General features: G+C 42.4%; 1 protein-coding gene across 1 annotated transcript; it reads left to right on the forward strand.

The window, feature by feature from the left end:
• Window positions 1-660: 660 nt before the first annotated feature.
• On the forward strand, window positions 661-18709 carry fam110d (family with sequence similarity 110 member D). Its single transcript, XM_026185274.1, has 2 exons — window positions 661-834; window positions 14869-18709. Exon 2 carries the CDS (start codon window positions 15591-15593, stop codon window positions 16932-16934), a length of 1344 nt encoding a protein of 447 aa, XP_026041059.1. The 5' UTR covers window positions 661-834; window positions 14869-15590; the 3' UTR covers window positions 16935-18709.
• Window positions 18710-27127: the final 8418 nt, after the last annotated feature.

The raw sequence follows: 27127 nt of genomic DNA on the forward strand, positions 1-27127 counted from the left end.
GCTTCCTCACCGGCCTGTCCGCTCCGTCAAGAGTGATGAGCTCGGGAATGAGAAACAGGTGTGCGTGAAATGTGGAGATCACTCCTTTATCTCTCGCTCTCTTTCCCTCTCGCTTGACCTTTCTGAGCGAGTCATGTTGAGCTGCAGAACAAGCAACAAAAACACAGGAGGAGGGAGGATGATAAGAGGGAACGAGCAACAGATCGATCAGCTTTTTAATTTGGTATCAACTGATCACAAACTGTCTACAGCTAAAACAACAAATAAATAAGTGGAACACAAGATGTAAAAAAAAAAAAAGCAATGTGAATGCACTGAAAAGTACATATTTCTGAAAATGTTTAAACTTAAGACAACAGGTCACATGTATTACATGGTAATTGCATGTATGTGTTAATTAGTCAGATCCATCTACAAGAAAACAATAATGATTAAAGACTAAATCCAATCAAATGCTGGATTACTGGTAACAGTGCGAGTAGCACAACCAATCATCCTGAATAAAACAACTACTCTTAAGAACTAGTAATAAAAGTGAAGTGATTTAACAGTTTGATGAGATCATCTTAGGACAGGGTGGGGGTTCAGCAGATAACACCTCTCCCTGAAAATCTTTCACATTTGCTCGTCATACCTGCCCACCCCCGCCGCTGTGGGGAGGTCGGGACTCCCTCTTTTACTGCCGCTGCCGTGCGTCTGCCCGTCAGTGCGCCAGCAGACCGCGCAGAGCGAACAGCGCAGCGCCACGCCGACCGTGTGTCCGTGACAGAGCTCCACACCTTCACTGGATTTCAAAGACAACAACAGCAACAGTGGATAAACTGAGCGAATGTGGTGAGTGCGGACAGAACTACGGCTTCCACCGCTCGGTTTTTTAATAACATTTTTGTGCTGACGGTGATTTATGACATGTTGGAAGTTTACCGATCAGGCTGACTCGGACAGGAATCGACCAATCCGCTAAGTGATTATTTTGTACTCTCAGTGAGTTATTTTAGTAAGCGTGCAGTTACGGGTTAAACAGATGGCAAAGAATAAACAGGCTTTAAATAAGTCGGTATCTATTATTGGTTCATTATTATTCCTTAACTAAGAATCCAGAGACTCACCTCCCAGATAGCACTTCTGAGGTATTCTTGGATTAAAATAGGTTAAATATTAATAATCCTTAGTCAACAGGGTGTGTGCTTTCCTTTTTATATTTACTACAGGACTTCTTCAAGTCAAGAATTATGTCTGGAAACTTTATGATGTGTTGTTTGGCTTTTTCTGTAATGGATATCTGATTCTAGGTAGCTGTTTGATAAGACCATAAACATTTTTTTGTAAGTGGCAAGTGCATCCATTGATCATGTGCTCTGTAAGCCCTATATGTGGACGCCCTGGTTTAACTCAACCTTGAAGTCCAGCTGATAATAACTGCAAATACCACTGGCCTGGAGCAGCAGGTCTTTGCTTAGCTTTGATCTGCACTGAATATTTTCATCTGGATGAAATCAGGAAAATTGCCCAAATGAGGATCTGGTTTCCAAGCATCTAATCAGCAAAGACAAATTTTGTAACCCTTATAAGTCAAGGTTTTTTTTTTCTCTTGTAACCAGCCAATCATTTGAGACCACGACTAAAACTATAGGAGCTCATTTTAAAGACTAAGACGGTGCTACTTGAGAACTTTCAAAAGAATAGGAAAAAAAAGTTGGGGAGGAGCATTATGCAATCCACCCACTCTAAAGTGAAAAGACGGTCTCTTCCAAGGAGACAATCACGTGCCCTCAGGGTCACCTCCACCTTGACCCACCTCCACCCTTGCAGCTCCACCTCTCTTCATAAGGGCTCAAGCATCCTGAGTTGGTTTGATCAGCGTGGGGTCAGGAGCATAAACAACTTAACAGTCAGACTAAACAGACCACACATGTCTTGTAAACACATTCGGATTCATAGATGAGCATGTGCCGGTTAGGCCTGCGATAAGTGGCTGGAGGTTTGATTCGTGCTTTTTGATGCAGCTCACGAAGTGGCTCAAATGTTGCTCTCGCTCGTACCTTCTAACAAACACGCTCAGAGCTTTTCGTGGCCATAATGCTGCTGCTGAGCACACTGTGAGTTTTCCTCAGCAGATGTGCTAGCCCTCCTCTCTAACTACTTTAAGGATGTTAGTGAAGATTTAAATATGAGACAAATTTTCCACACAGTCTTTGGTGAATCACTTTCCAGGCCTTCTATTCAATAGGTAGATTTAGCTCCGTCTCCTCCCTACCTTTCACTACCTTACACTTTTGTTTGAATCCCCGAATTCCGTGCTGAACCATGCTGAACCGTGCCCAACGGCTACGGTGATTCATAGGTCTTAAACGCTTACTGACGACATCAATCATTCAAACTGCATACACACGATTCAGTGCGCAGCGCAAACATCTCTCTGACTGAATACCTGCTTGCAAAATTACAGTGCAGAGGCGGTCGTAAACAGTCGCAGTTTTGTGCCTGGATTCATGTGGCAGTGTGCTAATTTTCCAGCAGTAATACAGCTGCATCTGTGTTTGATGCTGATCCCAACAGAGCAGACAAGAATACATCCTCCAGTTACAAAGCGGAAAGAGAGCCCAGGGGCGCTGAGCTGCTCACTGCAGTCTCCGTCTGAGGTGTTGACAGGAGCCCTGACATCATTAACATGACTAAATAAAATGTGATTTGGGTCTTTGCCTTCCCGCTTGGCTCGTAGCACCAGCAGGGATATTTATGATGATGGTGTTATTGATGCAATGCTTAGAGGAGCATGCAGACTCATGTTCACTTTCTGACTTTTGAGAGTTTGGTTTGACGTAATGTGCATGTTCACAATATGAGCATTTAAACAGGAGCTGAGATCTAGCATCTCTCTGCAGCATGGGTGAAAAAGTTGAGCCTATATCACAGGACAGCTAGATTCCTCATCTTTAAGTCTTTTATTTTACAACTTTCTCCGTGTTTTGTTTTTAATGAACAGAGTTTTTTTGTCGAGGCTGCACAAGTGCATAATCTGATTGAGTTTTGACCACATTATAGCTGAATGCAGAGAACAAGCGGAAGCCGCAGGATTTTTCATGGTTTTAGTTCACAATGGGCCACTCATGTGTTTCTTATCAAAATTCAAGGCTCGGTTTTGCTTTCCTGCAGAGCAGGGCTTGAAAACGCAGCCTTTTAAGAGGCCATGTCAAACATTTGTTTTCTTTAAACCCTGTTTTGTTGCATGTAAAGACCCCCGAGTTACGGCGTGAAGCTTGAGTTTCTAATTAGAGGGGAAAATGTGCCCTGCTAATGACATCATCTTCCCCCTGGCACTGCGTTAAGTGACTGTGTGTGTGTGTGTGTTGTTTAACAGCAGCTGGTTTTAGACATTTGACGTTTACAACTGTGTGAGACTTCAAACACTCTCACACAAACCGTCGGGCTTATAATTTAGCTTTTATTGCTCCTTGTCGCCTTGTTTGGGCCGTTGTGGCAAAAGTCTCTGGGAACAGTTTTCAGGAGGAACTGCGTGTAAGAGAGGAAGAGCTTGTCGATAAACTCAGCTTCTAAGTTACATCCAGAGACAAAACAAACCTTTTCAAACAGGCATGAAGTTGGCTGAAAGGAGAAGTGAAACCTACCATCTATGTAGCGAGCTTCTTCTCTTTTGCAAACTAGTGTGGAATCATATTCGCAGAAGTATCAAATTGATGTATTTTTCAGGCTTTTTTGAGTCTTTGCACTTAATTTTTTGACATAATGATTATTATAATCAGTCTTGCCACTCTCAGAGACCTGAGAGCATTACATCACTTCCATCTCCACGGGCTTCCGAACTCAATTTATAATTCATTGTGAGCAACGAAATCATGAAACATGATCTGACAGATCTCCATCTCCTGACGGTCCCCTGTGTGTGCGTGGGTGACAGCTGTGAGAGCGGCCCTTCTCCCCGCTGCTCTCACATCCCTGTAATTGTTCACAGTCCGACTGGGCGCCTCTGTAGCTCTGCCACATCCCATCACACTCAGCCGTGCCACGCTGTGTCCGCTCGACCGTGAGGAAGACGACACGAGTCTGGACATTCCCACTGACAGAGGAGGAGGCCGCCAATACAACTGCACGGACTCTTCCAGATGTTTTCTGATTCTGACAGAAGCGAGGGAGGAGAGGAGGGAAGAGGGACAAATCGAAGGCTGTCTTTCCGTGGCACTCGGGGTGCTGTTAGTCGGGAAGCAGGTCGGTTGATCGGTAATGAGAGAAGACAGCTGGCAGGTTCAGCAAAGGTTAACAACTAAGTATAGATGGCAGAGAGGACAAACAGAAGAGCTTAGTGTAAGGTCTTTGTGTGGGAGGCTGTGGGTGATTCTTGCAGTTTTTAAGGAGGAGTTACCTCATTTTAGTGAGTTTGAAATAGATGAGTGTTGGACTCTGATCTGTGGCATCTCACACTGAATATTTCAAACTTATCTGTCCTTTTCGTGGTTTCTTGGGATTGGACGTGCATGTTTTTAGCACGTGACGTTTCTTTTAATGGCCTAGTTTCTCTCTGGGTTTCAGTAGACATCACAAAGCTATAAAAAGATCTCTTTTTTAAAAGTTTTTGTGGCAGTCAGGATTTAGCTTTTGCAGTATTTCTAGATTTAGGGGGTATTTTGCTTACGTTTCGAGCTGTGTCGGTCAGATTAAATCAAACTGCACCCACACATTCCTGATACAGCCGTCTTGCTGCATTCGCTTTTTGACTGCTTACCCCTAAATAATTAATGATCACTGTTAAACACTGAATATGGGGGATTTTAAACCAGGGATTTTCCTGGATTAAAGCTGAATTGGATGAGCAACCTTCAAGTATCCAATCACCAGAAGTGTTTGAGAAAGTTTACATTATAAGAAGCGGCATGCAGAGCGTTTTATTTCATCTGGAGTTGCAAACTTTTGCGCCCCGCCGTGTTGATTGCAAATCAATGCTGACACATTTAAAGTGGTGGAGAATGTGTGGGGATGCAGGAGGAGGAAGTAGATGGGCTCGGGGACACCATAGTTACAGATGACCCAGTGTTTGGGGACAAGGCACAGCTGGAGATGCTTTAAGCCTTAACCGACCCCAAACAGTCCTGTCACAAGTACTCACAAGTTAGTGCTAACCTTTTACCGCTAACATCAGCAACATGTGCTTAGAATAATTCTGCAAGGGTTTCGTGAGTGTCCTTTTAGCAACCCTGTGTGTGAAAAGAGGGTGGGGTTACACAGATGCTACTCTGGCTGTCTTTCCTTTTACTTTAACTTGGAGTTCTGGATTGAGTTGCTGTTCGCTCATATGTGGCCCCTGTGCTCTCACACGGCTTTAATCAATTCTTGTGCGCTCTTACTCATCTAGCTGTCAGTAAACTCTTTTAGTCAGTCATTGTGGAGAGTATATTTCTGCACTGTTTCAGTCAGCAAAAAGGCAGGTAAACCACTGTTTGATGTAACACCGCTTTTGACTTTTTAGTTGCTGCTAAAGCCTCTTTTGTCGCTTTGGTGAAGCCGACGTATGCCTGGCAGAGGGAAAAATGTGCCGACTTTGTGAAATAAAACATCTGGCAGTTGGCCAGACAAAGCTGTCTCTCAGAGCATTCACACCAGCTGAGAGCTTAATGAGGGTTCACAGTGTGAGAACACTGCTTCATAATTTAAGACTCTGGGAGATTGAGGGACATGTCCAGATTTATGCCTCTCTACTGTACTGTATAAACAGCCTCCGGGCAGGCTTTTATTCGAGGGGGGAGGGCTTTGTTACCCTGAGTTGCACAGTGCATTCCCAGTCCGGGGATGTGCCGCACACACACTCGCACACACACATTAGGTCACAGTGGTTTGTATTGCTGGTCACATAATCCAGACTGGCATGTGGAGGGAGCAGCAGTGGTGGTTATAGTTTACTAAACAATGCCGTCCAGCGCTGGGATATGTGCGTACTAACTCTATAAACGTAGCTCTTGCACACACTACGCTACACGGTTTCTTTCCCCCTTGAATGTACACGTGTCCCCCACAAAAACAGGTTATGTTTGGATCATAGACAGTATAAAAGATGGATGTAACCATGCTGATGCAACCCAACCCTCGAGGTGAGAGTCTTCACTGTCAATATTTTGGTGTTTTGAAAGTGGACGTGGCAAGCATCCAAGTCAAAGCACGTTTATTGGCTGACAACAGGTTGTTTAAGAGTCCCTTCGGACTCTTAGAACAGCCACAGTTTATAACATGAACATCATTGTGGTTTATTGAGTTGAAGAGAGAAGAGACGAGAGTGGAAGGCAAAGCGAAGCTTTTACCGGTGGATCTTTGGCCACAAACTGTGGGTCGTGACCCAAAAAATGAGATGGTGGATACAAGAGGGGCAAATTTGCTCTCTCCGAAGGCTGTCCCTTAGGCCTTTATTATACATTCTGCATGCACTAGGATTCACTTCGGTCAGCTTGGGTTGGACTGACGTAACTTTTGTCACCAGACAGTGAATGTGAAGGCTGTGCGATGTCCGCCGACGGGCCTTCCTGTCTTTTGTGATGTTTGTGGATTCTTATATGGAGAATTTATAGACTTCAAGAGGATTTCAAAGAAGTATAAGAGAAATGACGACTAGGTCATGGTTTCCCCAGCTGACTGTGTCTGCAACAGAGTATAATCAAGGCTTCAGAGGTAGGGTAAGGAGCTTGGTCATTCTGGATGGGCTCCGAGTAGAGCCACCTAATAATAATGAAAGAAGCAAGTTGAGGTGGTTCTGGCATCTCCTAGGTGAGATCCTTTTAGGCATGTGCAAATGTTAAGAAGCTTCAGGGCAGACCAGGACACTGTGGAGAGATTGGCTTGGGAGTGCCTTGGGATCAAACCACAAAAGCTGGAGGACAGGGCTGGAGAAAGGGAGGTCTGGGAATCTCTGCTTAGACTGATGTTGACTGATGGTAACTAGTGATTAAGCCCATAAAGTAATCAGGAAAGTGTTTATTGAGGCTACAGAACAAGGGATCCAAGGTCTGTTTTCCCAGAGACTCCAATACAACCAGAAATATTTTTGCAAAAAAGTGTCAATGTCAGTATTTGGGAGTATTGTCACTCCTGATTTCCAACATAGTGTATTCTAGTAGTAAAGCTGGAAAAGTGAGAAGAAAAAGGGTGTGTTTTGGTTCTTGGGAAGTTCATGTATCACTAGCAGTACAGGGTAATACTTATTTGTAGTTAAAAACACAGCTGCTTCTCCTTCATGGATAGAGTCTGGTCAGTGCTCTGCATATGGTTTATTTAGCAACTCACAAATACAAAACAGATTAAAAGTTTTACGGTTTTATTACTGTTTATGTTCACTGCAGCCGTCTCGGGTTATTAACTCGGAGTTGGTGGGACTGGTCCGACCTTTTGAGTAGTTGAGGGGGCTTTTCAGATTTAAATTCTGACTGGGAACTCGGAAATTCCGACTTCGACCTAATCTGGAACTCGGTATTAGCGCGAGGTTTGGGGTTTTGTCCACGTGCCTACCAACTTCTCTGTGGAGAATTTACATCACAGTGCACCAACTTCGCATGCTCCCCAGGCGGTCAACTTCAAGTGGAAGTTAAACAGGAATAGCTAATCGGCCGTCGGGCCTCCAGCTGTCAGTGTCCGCAACAGAGTATAATCAAGGCTTAACTCAGTACCTGCACAATTTCCACAATTATTTTGCCTGTCGCTGGATTTCACGGACATTTCATGGTCTCTGCTTACCACATTGCTGCTGCTTCCTTCCTGTGCCCTATATTCACATTTGAGATGTCAGAACAAAGGGCTTTATCAGTCTGACTGCCGGGTGACCTGCCTTTGTAGGACACGTTTTTCATGTGCGTAAATAGATCAATGCTCTGAAAACAGGGACAGTTAAAAATCAATTCCTTGTTAATAACAAAGGCAAAATGGACTATATAACTGTGCTGTTAGCAACTGCTCTCCAAATAACTGGTAATTTCCCCATAAATAAAACAGAAGAAGTGCCCATTTACACAATGATTACTTTACTGTACCACTATCATTTTAATCCAGTGTCTATGTGGATCCCTGCCTGCATTGTCTGGGTATTTCTCTTTGATCATATATTTTCTGTACATTTCTCACAGTGAGGTATCATAAGGCAGCTTAACATTCCTGCATTACTGGCAGGCTCAGGTGTCTCTCTATAGCGTGGATTATTAGATTTCCACGCACTTGGCACCTGGTGGACGGATCACAGGCCTCTAACTTTAGATCTTTACACTTATAAACTTTCTAAGTTTTAAAATTGGCATTCGGATGATAAAATAACGTCCTCGTTCTATCTCGATGGAGAGCAGATTTTAAGATGCCTTTTATTTTCAGAGACTTTGACAGGCAAAGCTTACGTGCGTTTCTTTTTGCTTTGTTGTAATGTTATAGCTGGAAAAGCAAATAGTGATTCATAAAACTTTATGGTTCAGAGCTATTCGGTAATCACAAGTAACAGAAGCCTTCCTGAGCCCTGTGCTCAAAAGAAAAGGAACTTGCCCTGCCTGTTGATAAAAAAAAAAAAAAAAATATGCACACTTTATCCTGGAGCTGGCCTTATCGGCGTAAGCACTGCTTGGGTGTTACAGCCGTGATAAAGGCTTGGCTTCCAGTATAATGACTGTAATAGGAGGGGGAGATTGCACAATGTTAATTAAATTACTGTAATGTCAGGGTGATAGCTCTCTTACTGATTACCTCAACATACAATTACAGTCTCTTCTATTAATTAAGCTACTTATGATCATATTTTGACTGATTAGCCAGTGTAGTATAAACAAATAATGCTTGTTACACTTTGCCCGACTCTTATATGCAATATAATACCTTTGCTTTCCACTGCTAAAATGTTTTTTCCAATGCTATAAAGTAGAACTGTGTCAACATTTACAAATAGGCTAATTCATTTTATTGATTATGCTGCAGAGCGCAGAGTTAATCGACTGATAATTAGCACTTATGTTCAAAAGGCTTTGGTTTATTGTGAGTCGTTTGCTGCCTTGGGTAGACCTCTGTGCTTTGATTGTGTGCTTAATTTTCTACTACAAGATTATGTAAAATCAGCAAATAAAGACTTGACTTTAAGTGTAATGAAGTCATTAGTTAATTATTAGCTGTGCTGTTGGCCAGCTGTGATGATGTAAAATAGTAAGTTGAGATAATTTAGGTATGTACGTATATGTGCAATCTTCCTTTATTAGCTGAATTTTAGCTCATAACTATGCTAATGCTCCTAATACCTGATTATCAGATAAGGTCAAATCTTTTTACAGTCTTCCCTGTTTCGTTTTGGGGTTGTTTGTTTTTTTCATTCTTGGCTTTTTTTGTATCCAGTTCTCATGTACTTGTACCCACACCCACCATTAGCCTGAGTACATGTTTTTGGCGTGGCTCTCCAATGTTCAGTTGCCCCCACGATGATTAGCATTGAATGACAAAAGAGCCAGAGCAGTGTGTTTAGAGCGCATCTTGTCCAGTTTACAGTTTGCAAAGAGGTCTATTCAGGTTGGGGGTTTCTTAAGCCATCCCAGGTGGCCTGCTGCTGCTCCTCATGAATGCGGAGAAATCCCTTGCGTAGCCTCGAACCGTAGATCACGTGGCTAATAGCACTGAAGGCCTCACAGGCATGATAAGATTTACAGTTGGCTTTGTTTTTGAGGGGGGCAGTAGCCTATCTATCATGTGTCTTAATCTCTTACATTTTATTGTCATCATGTTGTTCTTTTCCCTTCCTGACTAATGAGGCAGACCAAGTCTGACTTACCTATAGGAGACCATTGTTGGAGCCCGTTAATGATGCGAAGACAGCCCAGTTTGTCTCTTTTGTTTGGAGGGGAGAAGACAACGCCTCCTTTGCTTTGTCCTGGCCCACGACAGACTTCTTGAGTCCTGTGTTTGCAGTGTTGGTTAATGACCGAAGCCTGCGGTCATGAATCGTGGCTCATTAGTGGCAGACACTTTTATCCACACTGTAGAGACACTTATGTGTGCAGATGCTCCGTCATGACATAAAGTCTTCTTTGAATGAGCGTTGGTTAACGTTTGAACACTGAGACATTTCAGTCCATTAGGGAGGATTGTTAGTCACTGTCATCCTTAATAGTTGTGCCAGATGTTCATATAAAGAAAGGGAGAAATGCAAGACAGTGAAAGAGAGGGAAGATGCTGGAGATGGCCAGTTGGCTCTTTGTCAGCAGCAGATGCCCCTCATCTGTCCAAAGATTAATTTGACAGGTGCAGAATAACCTCCCGAGAGCTTCAAAGGTGGTCTTTTTGAATTTATTAACATCTTATCATGTGTTTACTTCACTAAATACATAATTCACAGAGAAACTTCCTTTAACCTTCTGATCCAGGACCAGCTGGGTTTTCTCTGGATTTCCAAGCATGCCTCGATGAAGCTATCCTTCTAGAGGCTCGCTTGAAGCAAACAAACACTTCCTGGGTCTTTTTGTGTGTTTAGCTTCTGGGGCAGCACTTTCAGAAGAAGAACCACCTGACAATATAACTGATAACGAGGCCTAAATGTGACCCGCTTTGTTCTCTCACTGGGTCAAATGCATGTGGCACAAACAGTGCTGCTGATTAAAAAGAAAAACGAACTCCACTGTGCCTTCCCATGACAGGTCTCTGTCCAAGCATTTTGATGTAGCATGACACAAAACATCTGGTTCCTCTTTAGCTGCATGGGGGCGCCTGGGTAAGCCTCCCCTGCAGGATGGTCCATCCGCTTCACAGAGGGGAAATGCGGGAGAGATGAAAGGCCGAGAGAGGAGAGGCAGATAGACAGACAGAGGAGTTTTATTAAAGAACACATCGATGGAAATTGCACAGACATGGAGAGCTGGTGATGTGAGAATTCACTGATGTCTGGTTTTTGGAGCTCTGCTTTCTGCTGCATGTCCCAGGTATTACTTTTGCATCACACGTTTGATGTTTCTGCAGACTCTTCTAGTTTGTTACAACCTTGTAGTTGGATAAAATAGCTGTAGGCTGTTGTAATTATTTGTAATTCATCATTTGTTCACAGTGCCTGAAACATTTGTCCCTACATGTTGGAATCTGGTGGGCAGTGTTTGTAATTTTTGACATTTGGATGCGTTTGCAGCCTGACAGAAATTCCCCAAGAGTTTGAACTTCCTTTTCTGGGTTTCATTCTAGCAAAACTAGTTCAGTCAGTTTTTATATGTACAATCTAAACCATCAAACTCCTGTTGTGTCTCAGCTCACTTTTACGATTGTTGGCTTTTCACCCCGTCTTTAAGTTTCTTCTTATTCTTTTTTTGTTTTTCATGTTGTGATGTTTAACATTCATTGCAAAGCCTGTATGTTTGGAGCCCGCTTTGCTATACATACACATAGTCAGTTCTGATAAATAGAACAAATATATGTTGGCTTAAGATGGGAAAAAGCTTTTGAAGATCACACTGTAAGTAACAGTAAATGGAGCAGGAGATGGAAAGAGATAGAAAGAGAGAAGGAAAATATATGTTTACAAGAAGAGAGTGATGGAGTAGGGAGTGAAATGAAAGGGCAGAGAAGCCCTGTAGCATGTGCAGAGGAGCTGAAGAGTGGGAAGTAACGCAGGAGAGTGCAGGCAAATGAGCTTGGGTAGCAATAGGAAGGAGAAGGTGGGGTGATGTTCACTGTAGAGACGAGAACAGAAGGGACGGGTTTAGAGGTTAATGACAACCTGCAATGAGAGACAAAAGAAGTCGTGAAACACGAGAGAAAATCCCAAGGCTATCTCATGCTTTGCACAAGCTTCAAGATCACAGGAGAAGGTGCTGGGTACTAATTTGGCTCATTATAGTCAAAAGAACTAATGGCAGCTATTGTTCTCCAGCAAATCCCAGTTGAGTCACTGGTGTCCCCTGTGGTTTTGTGCACATGTGTGTTCCTTCTTTCTGGTTTTCCCGATTTCGGTTTTAGTGTTTTATTATATTATGTTCAGATAAATGCCTTAAAAAATGACCTCTGATGCTACTATTCATATAATTACAGTCATAATGGTTTAATGTGGATATCAAGCACAGTCACATCAGTAAGTGATCCCTGTGAGACAAAAGCTCAGGCTTTGACCTCACGCATTTTTTTCACTCTTGGGTCTGTGTGATGTCATTGTGAGTGGTTAGTATGGTCGTCATCATTAGCCGTGAACAGAAGCCTGCTAAACCTTCTGGTTGTGAGGGGCAGCCAATGAGTAGAAAGTTGGCTTGAAGAGAAGGAGATGAGTTTAGAGGGACTGCACTAAGACCCAGTATGAAACAAATAAGGATTATCTTGAACTGTGAAATCTTGCAAAGCTACCCTAAGTCCAAGATTGAAGAAATGGAGCTAAAGATGGCCATAAATCCCAACACTTACACCAATGACAGTCTTCTTAGTGCAGTTGTTCATTCATATATTATGTTCCAAACCACTGTGATTCACTTAGTCATGTGATGTCCCAGATAGCACTTTGAGCAAGACGTAACCTATGAAAGTGGCTTGTTTTCTTCATGCTCCTAATGTCACATTCATTGAACGCACACTGGCATCACAAGAGAACACAAAAAGCATTGGAAGTAGAACAAATACAGATACTGCATATTACTGTGGTTTTCAAGGATTAGCTGACATTTACCAGTTCTTGTATTCATATATTGTCCTTGTGTTCTTCATATTTCTTTCTATATTTAACTCCACCCCGTCACTAGAAAGTCACTGTTAGCATTAACAACTTAGTTTAGGCTCCTATGGCGATAATCTTCTTTAACGCTGTGGTAGCATTACTCTCTCAATTTTTTTATTTTGAACTCAGATGGGGATCAGAAGAAAGAAGAAGAAAGATGCCTAATAAATACCCCATAACTCTAACCACAGACCATAACCTGCATCCTCATTTCCTCCACATTTTCCACCAATTTTTCTTGGGTTTTTTTAGCTTCCACACCTGTTGTGATTTTTCTCAAAACCTACCAAAACAATGGCTGACTTTCCCGAGCTCCCACATACCCAACATCTGGAAAAACTAGCCGGTATGCCATTTCCCCCATCGTCAGGTAATTTATAGCGCCATTTGACAGGGTTCCTCAGGCGTATGGAGACTGAATACGGGTAGAAGGTTTGGTGAAATTCTAGCTCACCTTCTTAAATATCAACAATTTGATATTAGCAGTTAGAGGCACAAGAGTAAAAAGAAAGAAACATATAAAAAAATTGATTGAAACACAGGAATTGGAAAGTGATGTAATCAGCTATAATGATGTTTATTTAATGTAAGCTAAGTTGCTTATTTTGTAAAACAAAAATATGAAAATATTTTTTTAACTTATGAATGTTATAATTTACATTAAGAGGTTAAATAAAATAGACGCACATAGAGTAAAAAATTGTTTAAAGTGATATGATTTCAGAAGATTTCAGTTTCAAGAAAATAAGTAATAATAACATGCGAGTGTGCATGTATGACTTTTTCAAGAAACTGCTCCAGTTTTATAAATAGTTGGATAAATTATGTGTGTTATTGTTTTCTTTGTTTCGTGTCACTCTGTTATCTGATTAGTATTAGTCAAAAATATAAGAAAGGAGTATATGTTGTGGTGTTTTTGCTATTGCCGGTGTCATGTGGTTCATCCTGACTGGAGACACGGATCCTCTTTCCTGGTCATTCATTGTTTTAGCTTTTGTGAAGGAAAAGCCAAAATAGCATTTGATGACACTTGAGGGACCTGAGAGAACAGTAAGCGCAACGGTATAACACCCTCCTGCTGTCCAACACACCACAAGGGGCATTTGTCTCCCCAGATGGACTTTTAATACATTTTGAGGGAAGGTGAATTGAAAACACGCTCCACCTGTGGCCCCAGAGTATAAATACCAGCTTCAGGTTTTAAAGATGGCTTCTTTGGCTTTCCAGCTTGCACTTGGCAGACACTCACTGCTTTTCAGACAGAAAGGCTTTCACAGCACCCAAACTCTGCATGCACCCCTCTTTCATTTACAGGGCAGCCCCTCGCTGCCTTGTGCTGGCACACACACACACAAAGAAATGCTTACAGGAAACAAATACCCATGACCGCATGCACTAACACGCACATATATACACATACATAGACATATGATAACTGTGCCGGGATGGTGTAAAGCTATAAATACTCCTCAGGCTGAGGCTGTTATAGGCACGTGCACCCTCCTCCCCGCTTGCTCCACCAAATCCTCATATAGCAGGAAAATGTAATATAAAGCAGAGCATAGTAATTTTTAAAAAAAAGCAACATCTGTCACGGTGCCATGCCTCATTAGTTTTACTGTCTTTACTGAACTTTTGTAGTGGTTTTTCATTTAAATAACAAGCAGCATTACTGTGGCTATAAAAGATCCCTTCAAAGGTGTTCACCAGCTTTATTTTGCATTAATTTAAAGAAGTAAGCTACAGCAAGCTGTCAGAAACTTTTTTTTTTTGCCTCTCCAGTTACACATCATGTTATTTGAGTCTAATAGCTGTGACAAAAAGAGGAATTAGTATCGCGACTAGTTTTTTTGTCCTGTGTTTTCGGTGATCAATAATAAAGGATGTTGAGTTTGCAGTCATAAACACAGCTGAAACAATTGTTCTAATAGGACATCATAATGAGTCTCTCTGCCTTCCTGTTCAGAAAACAGGTGGAGACGGACATGTCATCATCCTGTCTGGACAGCAAACAGTGCTGTATCCATGTTTCCATTCATTCATCAATGACGGGATATTGTCGCTCCCCCCCTCCAGCTTTAAATAATCACAATCTATGATCGGCTTAAGGCACCACTGCCTTTGAAAGTAGCACTGAGAACTAAAACCACTCTCTCTCTCTCTGCCTCTTCCAGGGGTCCACACAGGTGAAGAATGCGAACTGCTTCTCCGCCATCTGTCCATCAACAAATCAAGTGCATCGGTGCCGGCCACCCTCAAGTCAGCTCAACCACGACGGGCGTCAAACAAAAGTCTTGACCTGGCGTCCCTTAAACGCCCTGTGCAAAGCAAATATTTGAGGCTGGTATATCTAATTTCTCCCGGCAGTCGCCACTGAAAAGATCAACAGTGAAGGGTGTTGTTGGTAGAGAAAAAGAGAGAAGAAAAAGTGGGGGAGGAAGAAGTAACCCTTTCAAACTACACCCTGCCTGCTATTTCTGCTGCACTGTGGGCAGGGAGCATCTCATTTGGGAGAGCTTCAGGCTGACAAAAAAGGACTTCCCTGTTCCCTGCCTATCCAGATGCCTTTATAAATACTGGATAGAGATATCAATTTGCCTGGGTTCTTACACTGCCCAACAAAGAGTCAGTTGGCTATCTATAGAAAAAGTTACAACAATCTTGGATTTTGTGGTTTCCTGAATTGCTACTTGGTCTATTATTGTTCAAAAAACATTTAAGAGCTGTGAGTACAGGAATGGGAGCTGCCAGTCCTCTATAGTTAGAAACTTTTCTAAACGCTCCCACTAGGCTTGAAATTTCACAGAGCTTACAACAGCTCACTGTGGGACGTCGGGAGCTGTGAGTCAGTTTGGAGGCTGCGGTTTTGATGTCTTTTCCAGCTCGGTGAATTAACATGAAGCCCCTAACGCCAATTGGATCTCCTTCACCTCTGAGGCTTCTCAACAAGGGTCCAGACTACTTGCGTAGGCAGATTGATGGCGGCGGTCACGGCCGCTCAGTCAGCGCCGTGGAGAGACTCGAGGCAGACAAAGCCAAGTATGTTAAAAGCCAGCAGGTGATCAACACCAAGCAAGAGCCTGTACTTGTACCCTGTGCCACCCCACCGCCGCCACCCCGGCGAGCAATCACCATCCCTGCAAGCCTGACGCCTCATCTTCCCCCACAGCGTCCGTCCAACACTCCATTCCCTCCGGTCTGTGGCTCCTTCGCTGCAAGAGACGAAAATGAAAACGATGACTCGAGAAAGGAGAACAGACGGACTTCTGTCGATGTTGAGGCACATAACAGGAGCAATGTGAACAATGCGCCCCCCAGCCCGCGCACACCTGGACTTAACACCTTGGTAGCGCCACACAGCGCTCCCATTCTCCGAAGGAGTACAGGCAAACGCATGCTGAGGCCAGACTCCCTCGTCATCTACCGGCAGAAAAAAGAGTGCAAGAGCCCGAGCAGTACAGCGGTGGGAGAAAACAATAACATGGAGATAAAGGGCTACAGTTTCGTCCGCCGCCTCTTCCAGGGATCCATGAGGGAGAAGAGTAGTGGAGGTGAGAGCAGAATCCAGAAAATGGTCATCGGTGAAGAGAAAGCGTCATCCCGGGATGGCGACTCTCGCATGTCTTGGACCAACGATAAAGATGCGCCAGACGGGGGACCGGGGAGCAGGAGGTCCAGCAAAACTGACCACGAGCGCAGCCCAGAGTCTGCCCCCAGCTCCGGGTTAAGCTGCACGCTTGAAGAGATTAAGAATGGCTTTACAAATGGCACCGGCGATGGAGTTACCAATGGAAACCACTCAAACAAGCATGACGATGAGAATGACCCGTGGAAACGAGCGTCACCACCGGCACCCAGAAGACAGTTTGGAGAGTTGCGGCGCTCCAAGTCAGACTTACATCTGCGCTGCTCAGTAGCGTTATCGGAGCAGGAGCATTTCTTTGACTTCTGCGGGCTGGACATAGATATGGTAGAGCGTCTGGGTCGCCAGAATTTCCTCTCAGGGGCCAGCTCTATAGACACTCTCTCGTTGGCGCTCCGCAGCGTGGGCGGGGACGTCTGTGGAGGCTCGGAGCCCAGTGAGTTCTCCCGCCACTCAGGAGATGGACTGTTTGAGGAGGAGCTGGCTGAGCAGCTTCCCACTGGCGTGTCAATAATTGAGAGAAATGCTCGTGTCATCAAATGGCTTTACGGGTGTAAAAACGCCGCCCGTGAAGGACCCAAAGAATCAACGGTTTGATAGCTGGACGAGGATCCCTGTGCCATTGAGAGCTGTGTAGGTGTTGTGTAGTTCACATAAATTTAAAGTACGTTATCCTCTGTGGGCTGCAACAGAGTGCAACATTGTTTGGTTTTTTAACTTTTGAGGCTCAAACAGTTTCGTCAATCGAATCTGGCTTCAAAATATGATTTGAATTTTTACATTTCAAACGAGAGTCAAAGACGCTGGATTTGTTTCAGTGGTCAACATTCACAGGATTAGCATTTCATGACACGCATCTACCTTTGCTCCCTTCACTCCAAAGTCACAGCTTCTTTAAATTAGAGAATAACTGCTAATACTTATATCCTGTCAATCTGATTTGTTGTATTTATAGAGCCTAAGGAAGTGTTTTGTGACCTTTACGGCAAATGGAGCTATTTTCCGTCGCATTTTTTCCCCCATTATCATAAATGTGTATGAGTGTGTGTGTGGAGTGGGCGCTGGATTACTGTCCTCTCCATTTGTAGCTTCTTTTCATTTATTTGCATAACCAGATAAGAACTGATTTGAAATGAGCCCCCTGTGAATCCTCACAAGGCACATAAGTGTGTGTTTGTTTGACACAGTCAACCCAGCTTAGCCTCCTTGACATCACCGCTCTTCCTAATGACTAATTTAAAATGGAAAACCACTAAGCTATGTTTTTTCCAACAGGAAAAATGCTGTGTGAGTGTGAAGTGAACCATGAGTACCTCATTCGAATCTGTCCCAGTTTAGTTTGTGTGTCGCTTTTCTTTTTTTTTTACTCCTTAAACGCAGGCGTTGGAACAAACATGTGAGGCACCCCCATGGGGTTGTTAATGCACTGAACTGGACAGAGTGAGGAAATGACACATAGAAATATAGTTTTGACTCCTTACAGATATTTCATCTCATATAATGTTAATCACTGAGCTGGATTCAAAGAAGCTTCTTTGTCCTGAAAAAAAAGGAGCCATGCTTAGCTAGTTTTCATTATTTGAAATTCATTTTTCAACCCTTAGTTAGGATCAGTGTTCAGGATATTTAATGTGACCCACTCACAGATTTCCACACCTATTCAGTGGTCACTGCTGGGTAAGCTTAAGAGTTTCAGGAATGAAAACAGGAATAAACACCCTGTCTGTCCTGTGACTGTGAACTGGATTCAGCAGGCGAATATTTGTGTTTCACTGAAATTTCATATATATAAAAAAGTAATATATTATAAGAGTAAAAGAACTCAAGCTGACAGGCCTTTCCTGCCAGATGCTTTAGGATGTCATTTCCACCATCTGGCAGCTTACAGATGTTAACTCGGTCAACCCGATTCCCATCACAAAACATGCAAAAGGGGCTGAAGCCGCCCTGCTCTCCCTGGTAACCGCAGATCCTACCTCACCTTCACCTCATCCATTCTTCAGTTATTCCCGCTTTATCTTAATGAAAGGTCATTTCCATTGCTTGCCCTGGACTGCGCCACTGTAATGTGAACTGCTGAGGTATGTGGAGGTTAGACTGAGAGTATTACTGAACTCAAGGGCATGTTACTTGCAATGTCAATTATTTTCTGTATTAATCATGAGCATGGCACACTCCTGAGAATCTTTCCACCTGGATTTTTTTCAGATCTCCCTGTTAAGAAAAAAATAAAAATTTGTTTGCATGTTTTGCAAAGTGGCGACGTAACTTCTGATTCTCCTTTTTTAATTTCACACACGAGAGGTTCGGCTTTTATTCCAAAGAAGTTTGTGTATGATGTACACAGCAAATAAACACAAAAATGAAACTATCTTCGAGTATGTGATTTCTTGCCACCTTGTTATGTTTTTTTTCTTGGCTAATTTTGGACAGATTAACCACCGATTGCGGCATAAACACAAGAGAATGTAAGAAATGTGATGCTGTCTCGTCCTTGACTCTTTGTTGCTTTCCTCCGCCACATCACGTCTCATTTTTCCCCATTATCTCAAATGGCTAGGCGCTAATCCTTTTGGCATTCCCTGCATAGCATACTCTTGAGAGAGCAGCAACAGGTTGTGTTTATAGACAAGGAAGCCTCTGTGTGGCCTGATGCTATGTCTACGCTGTCGGAGCGCAGACTCTCCACCCTGTCTGCAGCCTCCTCCTGACACTTTTTGTGTCTTCTCTGAGTCAGCATTTGTTTTCATGCTCTAACTCACAGTGGTCTGAAATCTTAAGAGGAAAATCTAAAAATATTTTGATTTGACAATGACATCCGTCTCCCTAAATCTAGTCACAGCTTTAAAAAAAGCTTTGCTTTTAAAAGCAAAAACGACTGCACGCTGACACTTATTGGAGACGTCTGTGGACCTACTGAAAGAACACCACAAAGCACAATCTGAGTGGATTCTGCAGAGGATTTTTTTAATGTAAAACTTTCCCAAAGTCAGAGGAAGTGATTTATATTTTCATGATGTGAACCCAATGCAGATTCTTGTGCCAAGAGAGGAAAAAAAGCTTTTTGGCTCGTGCACCATGGGATTGCTTTGCAAAACCAATCTGCAAGAACTACTTACACACAGGCCTTAAATGGTGCTGATATGGTGCCATTTTACAAATGATTGTCATTTGCAAACTGCAAATGAACTTCCAAATTCTGCAGTCCAGTGGTGCAGGTAGTAGCGGTGTGTTCAGACTACCAATAAAACAGCAACTAACTACATTTTTCTATATGAAAGCCAGAAATATGAGGCTGCAAATTCACAGTAAACACGTGCGGGTGTGGAAAATAAAGGTTGAGCTGGCCTCAAATTTTTTCATTCCTATAGTGAAGCATCAACCACTCTCTGGCCACTCTGACCACTTAATTAATTACACTAGTATCCCTTAATTCTTCATGGCATAAATTCACCAAGGTGACTTAAACATTCCTCAGAATTTGGTTCATGATGACATCACAACATCACACAGTTGCTGCAGATCTGTCGGCTTCGTATCCATCATGAGAATCTCCTGTTCCCATGCATCCCATAAGTGAACATGGAGAGAGGTCTGGTGACTGTGGAGGCCATTTGACTACAGGGAACTGTTTGTCTTACTCAAGAAACCAGTTCTGGTTTGAGCTGAGCTTTGTGACACGGTCATAAAGGGACGGGTATGGTGAGCAACAATACTCAGATATGCTGCGATGTTTATATTTGAAAAATGGCAAAAAAAAAATCATATTTGGCATGGTTGGATCTTAACAAGGTTCCAAGTAGAGCTTGCAACAAGAAGAAATTGGAGTGAGACAAAACATGCAAAAAGTGAGCATGCAGTTTATTGAAAGCAACGCTTAAACTGAAACAGGCTGTTTTACAGCTGATCAAGGACAACATGCCTTTAAAGGCTAAATCTGTGCAAAAATTTGTATTCATTGTCATAACATTTTGATGGCCAAGGCAAAAAAAACGTTCCCTTTTTAAATGTGGTCGGGTTGTTGAACTGCACAGCAGGGTCTCTCGCAGCGCACCATCACTGCTGAGGTGGGACACAGTAAGGCAGTCATTTGGAATTTCGTAACCGATCCTGAGGGTTACGGAAAAAGTCAAGTGGAAGACCCCCAAAAATTTCACCAGCACTGAGCCGGAGGATCCAATTGGCTGTCTGTCAAGACACTGGACGATCCTGGACCCAAATTAAGGCCGTTACTGGTGCCGACTGCAGTCCCATAACCATCAGACGCCATCTGAGACTGAAGGGCTTCAAAAACAAAAAGCGTCTTCAAACTTTTGAAGAAACAAGGCTCATTTGGTTTTAAGTGTCCGAAAGCATGCCAAGAAAATATCCCTCACACGTTACACAAACACCAGCAGCCTGAAAACTGTTGATAAAGGGCAGAATGGATCCACACTTTCATGTTATTTACTGAAAACCTGAATTTTGAACCAGAAATTTGAACTCATCTGACCAAGCAACATTTTTCCAGCCTTCTGTTGTCCAGGTTTGGTGTGAATTGTAGCCTCAGTTTCATGTTCTTAGCTGACAGAAGTGGAACCCTGTGTGGTCTCCTGCTGTCGTAGCCCATCTGTTATGTGCTCCAAGATGCTCTTCTGCACGCCTTGGTTATAAGAAGTTGTTATTTGAGTTACTGTTGCCTTCAGCTCCAAGCAGTCTGGTCATTCTCCTCTGACCTCTGGCATCAACGAGGCATTTTCACCCAGAAAACTGCTGCTCACTGGATAGTTTCTCTTTTTTTGGACAATTCTCTGTAAACCATAGAAATGGTTGTGTGGGAAAATCCCAGCGGATCAGCAGTTTCAGAAATACTTAAACCAGCATGTCTGGCTCCAACAACCATGCCTCATTCAAAGTCACCTTTCTTCCCCGTTCTGATGCTCAATTTGAACTTCAGTAAAAATTACAAAAATGCCGTAAGACAGTTTTTTATACTCAGTGTCCTGTCATTACTCCAAAGTAAAGACATTTTGCTACCTTTAACTCTGTGAGCTCTGAGTCATCATCAGTGTTGACCCCAACCCTACCTCCAGCCTTTTGATCTACTGATTGACAGCCTTGATAGCTTTAGCAGAACAATAAATAACAAAAACACACAAAAAAAGTCAAAAGAATGCATATTTACAAGGTTACCGTGAGGGTCATCACTGATGATGATGATGATGACTTGGACCTCTCGGGGTTAAAGGTAACAAAGTCTATCATTTAGCACCTTAAAGCCTCCACGCTAACTAGTGGTTGTCTCCAGGTACATAATTTACCAATCAGATCTGAGAATCATCTTTCTAGCCAAGTGTCCACAGCATATTTCCCCAAATATAATCTATTCCTTTAAGATATCCAGATAAGCTCTCATCAGGTGGGCTGTTTTACTGCAAACTGCTCAGTTATTCACTGTCCACTGAGCAGCCCCGGGATTAGTCAGCAGATGACTCATTTAGCAGTTTACAGAAAAGAGTTGACCAAATTCACAAAGAGGCTTTTCCCAACATATATGATTTCTATTGTAGGGAGTTTCCCTTTAAAGAAGCACAACACAGTGTGAGGATATTTAAGCAAACAAACATCTGACATGTTCACCAGTTTGCACACACTGAACAAAGCTTTTGCAAGGTTGGCAAGTTACAACAGCAGCACTTACACTGTACAATAAGTGCACTCACACAAGCACACACGCTAATCTAATTTCTTTCTTCTTGTATACCACACTTCCTTTCCCTCTTTCTGTCTTTCCCAAAGCAGAGCAAAACAATAGCCCTCCTGTTTGCCTGCATCTCTGTCAGCTACGCTGACCGGAGGGCCTGCTGTGACATCCTGTTTTGGGTTCATAGGACAAGGTTTAAACATATGGTCATGTTTTGGGTTTGGCTTTTTTTTTTCTCAGTCTGCCTGGAAATAAACAGACAACAGCTGGAAAAGGACTATTTGGGTCTGATTATTACAGGGTTGACGAGGTTTAGGCTGGTCTAGTGCTGAGCAAGCAGAAAGACTGAACTGGTGTACCTGTTAAAGATTTTAGTGTGCTTGCAAAAAAGGGAAAGAAATGCCCAGTAGTTTGAAAAGTGGATGATAAACCAGCAGGAATCCAGCACTCCAGGCTTTGATGCTGCTGCTGATGTGTTTTTTCACTCACTTTAATATAGACACACACACACAGACACACACACACAGACACAAACACAGTCCGAAGACCTTCCGTATCACACTTTTGCCAACCAGCACATGTGGATCAGCAATCTTTTGACCCATTTATGACTTGATAAACTGGATATTTCACTGAATGAAATCTTTTGAACTCCCCTCAAAACTATTTTTGGTAGTTTAATAAGCTGCAAATGTAGACTTTTAGCTTACACAGGAAGCCGTTGTTGTTCCTCTGCTCAAAGGCCTCCAGTACCACTAAAGCATAACAGACTTATTTCTCAGACAGTGGATGGAAATCTGATTCCACTTTACCAGGGGTTTTAAACACTTACAAGGCTTTAAAAAAAAATCTGGCACTACTCGGTGAAACAAAGCACAAGTTTCTTTTCCACTAAAGCTTCTAATTCAGCTCTTTGATAACACCTTAGGTCAAACACTTCTGTGCTCGTGTGGCCTCTGACTGCGATCCATTTGTAGCTGGGATCTTTCTTCTGTGCTCTGAGAAGTAATATTGTGTGTCAGGGTTAGCATGGGTTGTGAAGTGTGTCAAATCTGGCCTAGTTCTTCTGCGCCAGCAGCTTCGGCAGACTGCGGATGTCTACGCTTGAGAGAAGCTTGGTTCATGACTCAGAGACTGAGAAAGTAACAACACACGCACACAACCCTGGCACACAGTGGACTGCCAGGAGAGAAGTCAACTATTTCAGCTGTTAGCAAGGCACACCTTCATCACAGATGTGCTAGAAACATCAACAAGCAAAGGTGACCTGTTTGATGCGGTAGTGGTGGTCATCTAAAACCAGAGGTGTCGTGTAGGAAAACAGCTCTGTCCTACTTCCACACTGATTCTGGCATGTGTGTCAGAGTATAATCCTTTTAGAGTAGAAAGGGTGATAAAAAAAATAAGATGAAATATTTGCCAACAAGTCTTTTGACTAAAAAGAATAAGAAAAAACAGACCAGGGATAGGTTACGAATTACTATATATATGAATTTTAAACCATGATTATGATTATGTATTTGTCATTGGTCATTGCTTGCATGAACAGTGGTATCACCATATGTGCACTTTCTTCAAGGCTCATTACAAAATAATACCTTTGTTTTTATGCAAAATGCCTTTTCTTTTCTGTGTCTGTAATAAGCAAACAAAACTTGAGGATCCACCATGAGCTTGGAGAAACTAAAAATGCCAAATTCCCACAAATTCATATTGTAAAGTCAGGGAAGACAGTTTGGTTTCTTCCCGCTGATGATTTGCAGCATAATTCAAAAGTCTCGGTTCAGTTCAGTCTAGACCACTTTAGTCAAAACACTATTGCTATTTTCATCTGTAATGATTTATATATGGCAGTATTGTTCTGGGAGAACATAATTCTGCCCTCTTTCCATCTGCATACATGAAAAGACTAAGACAGCGGGTGTAGAACAGAGCAGGCATCACTGACAACAGGTATGGCATCAATTAAGCCAGAAACGGCATGAAAAGAAGGAGCTAGGGTGGTGGTGGGTTGCAAAGCAGCTTGCAGAGGAAGGAGGATCTGTAATTAGGAAAAAGAAAATTAAAGAGTCCTTTCTATATATGAAATTAGCAGATACGGGCTGGCACTGAGTGCAGCCGCTTCCAGCTGATGCACGCAGAGTGTGATGTCTAGACATGCCTTCTAAAATTTTGTTGTCAGAAAAGGAAAATTTTGTATTTTTCATCCTCTAATTGCAGTATTAAATCCTAAGAAAATGGGAAGACTATAAAATAAATGATTAGATTGATATGAACTGAAAACCACAATTTAGGCTAAAGCATGGTTTGGTTTACAAAGTCAAATAAATCACATGATTAGAATCCACAGCAGGTGAGGTTCACCAGAACTTGGCCCCACAGTTTGACCTGACACAGGCTCAGGCTCCTGACTGACATATCTACTGACAAACTAAAATAAAATCCTTATAACAGAGTCCAAGGAATGATTGGAATGATCCAACACAGCAGCAGTCGATTCAGTTATGTAAATCTGTTCCAAGAAAACAGCAGCTGGCTTACATCTGGTAACGAAATCCACCAGGAAATTATTCAAAATATAAACACTTAGTTGTACCTGCCTGTTTTACCTCTTAGCAACTGCATAACTACCCCCAGTAAGGCTGAAATTTTAAGCTAATGCAGTCAGGAGGAGGTAGCAGACTCCACTTTGCTTTGCCCCCATCTCTGTAACAAAAACCATCCCCGAACTAAAGGTATCCCGTAGCACTACTGGGTTATAAATCAGAGGACAGACCCCTTTCATTCCCCTTTGTCAGGCATGACCTCTGCTTCCCAGGGGGTCAGGGAGATGGCCTGAGCATCGGCACTGTGGGAAACCTGACCAGGAGCCACGGACCCTCTACAAATAACCATCTTACGTCAGGAAAAGCTGCAGCAGTACAACAGCAGGACTGCTGGCGGGCCTCTGATTCAACACCAAATGACATTTACAGAAACAGGAGACAAGAGTTTTATGTGTTTTCTTTTCAGAGAGCAGGGAGGTCAGTTGACCCTCATTGTAGAACAAGAGCAGGGATTGACCACTGCTGACAGTTTCCTAGTTCAAGTGTTATGTAGGTTAAACATTTTTCTTTAATCAGTGAAAGAGTCCTTCTATGTAGAATGTAAACTCAATAAAAGAGACTTTGTAGTTCTCCATCCGTGCATCAACATCTCATATCATCTTATATCTCATATCATATCAACATATCAATAATAACTCACGTCCATGAAATCATTTGTTATTATTCTTTTGTGTATAATGTCATGTAAAAATGTTAAATATGTCACATAATTGCAGTTCATTTGTAGCAAATTCCCTGATGATAAACAAAAACATAAATGTGAACATTCATCCATTATTTTTAGGCTTTTAGGCTGTATTGCTTATTGATGGTTTCTCAATAGAGGACCATTATGGGGGCTATCTGCTCTTCTATACAAATTTTTTCAAGTTTGTCCATAGCATTTATGATGAAAATAAACTTAGATGATAAGAACCACCCCGTTTCATGCACTGGACATTTGCATCTTTTCAACATAAACAAGTGTTTACAGCTTTTTTTGTAGTTCAAATTCCTTGGAGACGTTTGCATGTCCCTTTGAGAACAAATCGTTTCAAAAACAAGAAGTAAACAGATTTATAATAAAACTATGAAAGTAAATCAGAGCTACAAGGTTACTACCCACATGACATCTTTGACCAGATGTTGATGCTGGTGAACAGGGCGGCAAAGATGTGCGCTTCATTTTGTACACAAACCATAATTACAGTTCTAAGGATTCATTACATTTAATTAGATTTGAGGTGTAAAGTGTTTTTCTTAACTTCTCTCTCTTAACTTTACACTATATTGTGCAATTTCTAATTTTGTTGATATTTTTGCAAACTGCTGAATGCATACATTCGTTTAGCAGTAAATATCGCCCCATGTTTTTGTAAGCAGGCACAATTTTTCTAGAAGAGCACTATGAACAGCTGCTCTGTGGCAAGTTAACAGTCAGCATAAATTTGCTGATTCATAAACAGTCCCAGCACAGAATTAAACATATTGCAGTTACCAAACTCTTTGCATCCAAGTAGCACACTGCAACGAGTTCCTTGCTGTGAAAACATTTGTGGCCACATCATGATGAGAAAACACCCCAGTCACACAGTCAGATCTATTCCCAGTCATGTGGGAACAAGACAAGCTGTCAGGCCAACAGCTGGCCCTCGCTCCTCATCTGCATCCATGAAAACATTCATCTACACTTCTCCTGCTCTGATATCCGACTCCCACGAGGGAACAGAGTTCGTAACCCAAACGCCACGAACCGGTCGCTTTATTGGTCACTTTATTGCATCCCTGTGGTTTTTGATTACTCTCTTTCACTTTCAGTTCTTGATGTTTTTCACCAAGCAGGGTAAAACCATCTCCTGGGACCATATGTTCACAATATGGCCAGTGAAAGGCCCGTCCCTTTTTAAGGTGGCAGCTTTGATGTTTTCCACAGTCAGTGAAATTGGTTTGAGAAAATGTATGTTTAAAAAGACAAATCATCTGCAGATTCAAATGCTCTCCTTCATCTTTTTCTCTCCCTCCTCTCCCTCCTCACACAATCCCCTCTGTTACTAATGTTCTTTGAGCCACTCGGTTTACCTTCAGGTCAAAGCCATGGCTTATAATACATGCTTTCAATCTTTCTATTAAGTGTACTTTGGTAACATAGATAAGGTGCTACAGGTCAATCCTAGAACCTTTTCACTCCAGCATGACTTCCATTATGTAAGTGGCAATAAAAAGATACGTAGTTAATACGTGCTGAAAGTCAGAATTCAATTTAATAGTCATCGACCGATCAGGCACCATCATATCTCAGAAAGGTCATATCACCAAGGTTTTCCAACAGAGTCCTTTGCTCTTACTATAGGCTTAGTTGTGGTTTTAAAGTTGAACTGGAGTTGAGCACTATTCTCTAATTAGGCCTAATACTTGTGCTTATGGCACAAAGTCATGTTTTGTCCTGTGAAACACAGATATGTGCATATTATGAAAAAAATTTCCCTTTTGGAGCTTTTTATTGATCTATTAGTATGGCTAGA

The sequence above is a fragment of the Astatotilapia calliptera genome, chromosome 11, assembly GCF_900246225.1.
Source record: "Astatotilapia calliptera chromosome 11, fAstCal1.2, whole genome shotgun sequence".
NCBI lineage: Eukaryota > Metazoa > Chordata > Actinopteri > Cichliformes > Cichlidae > Astatotilapia > Astatotilapia calliptera.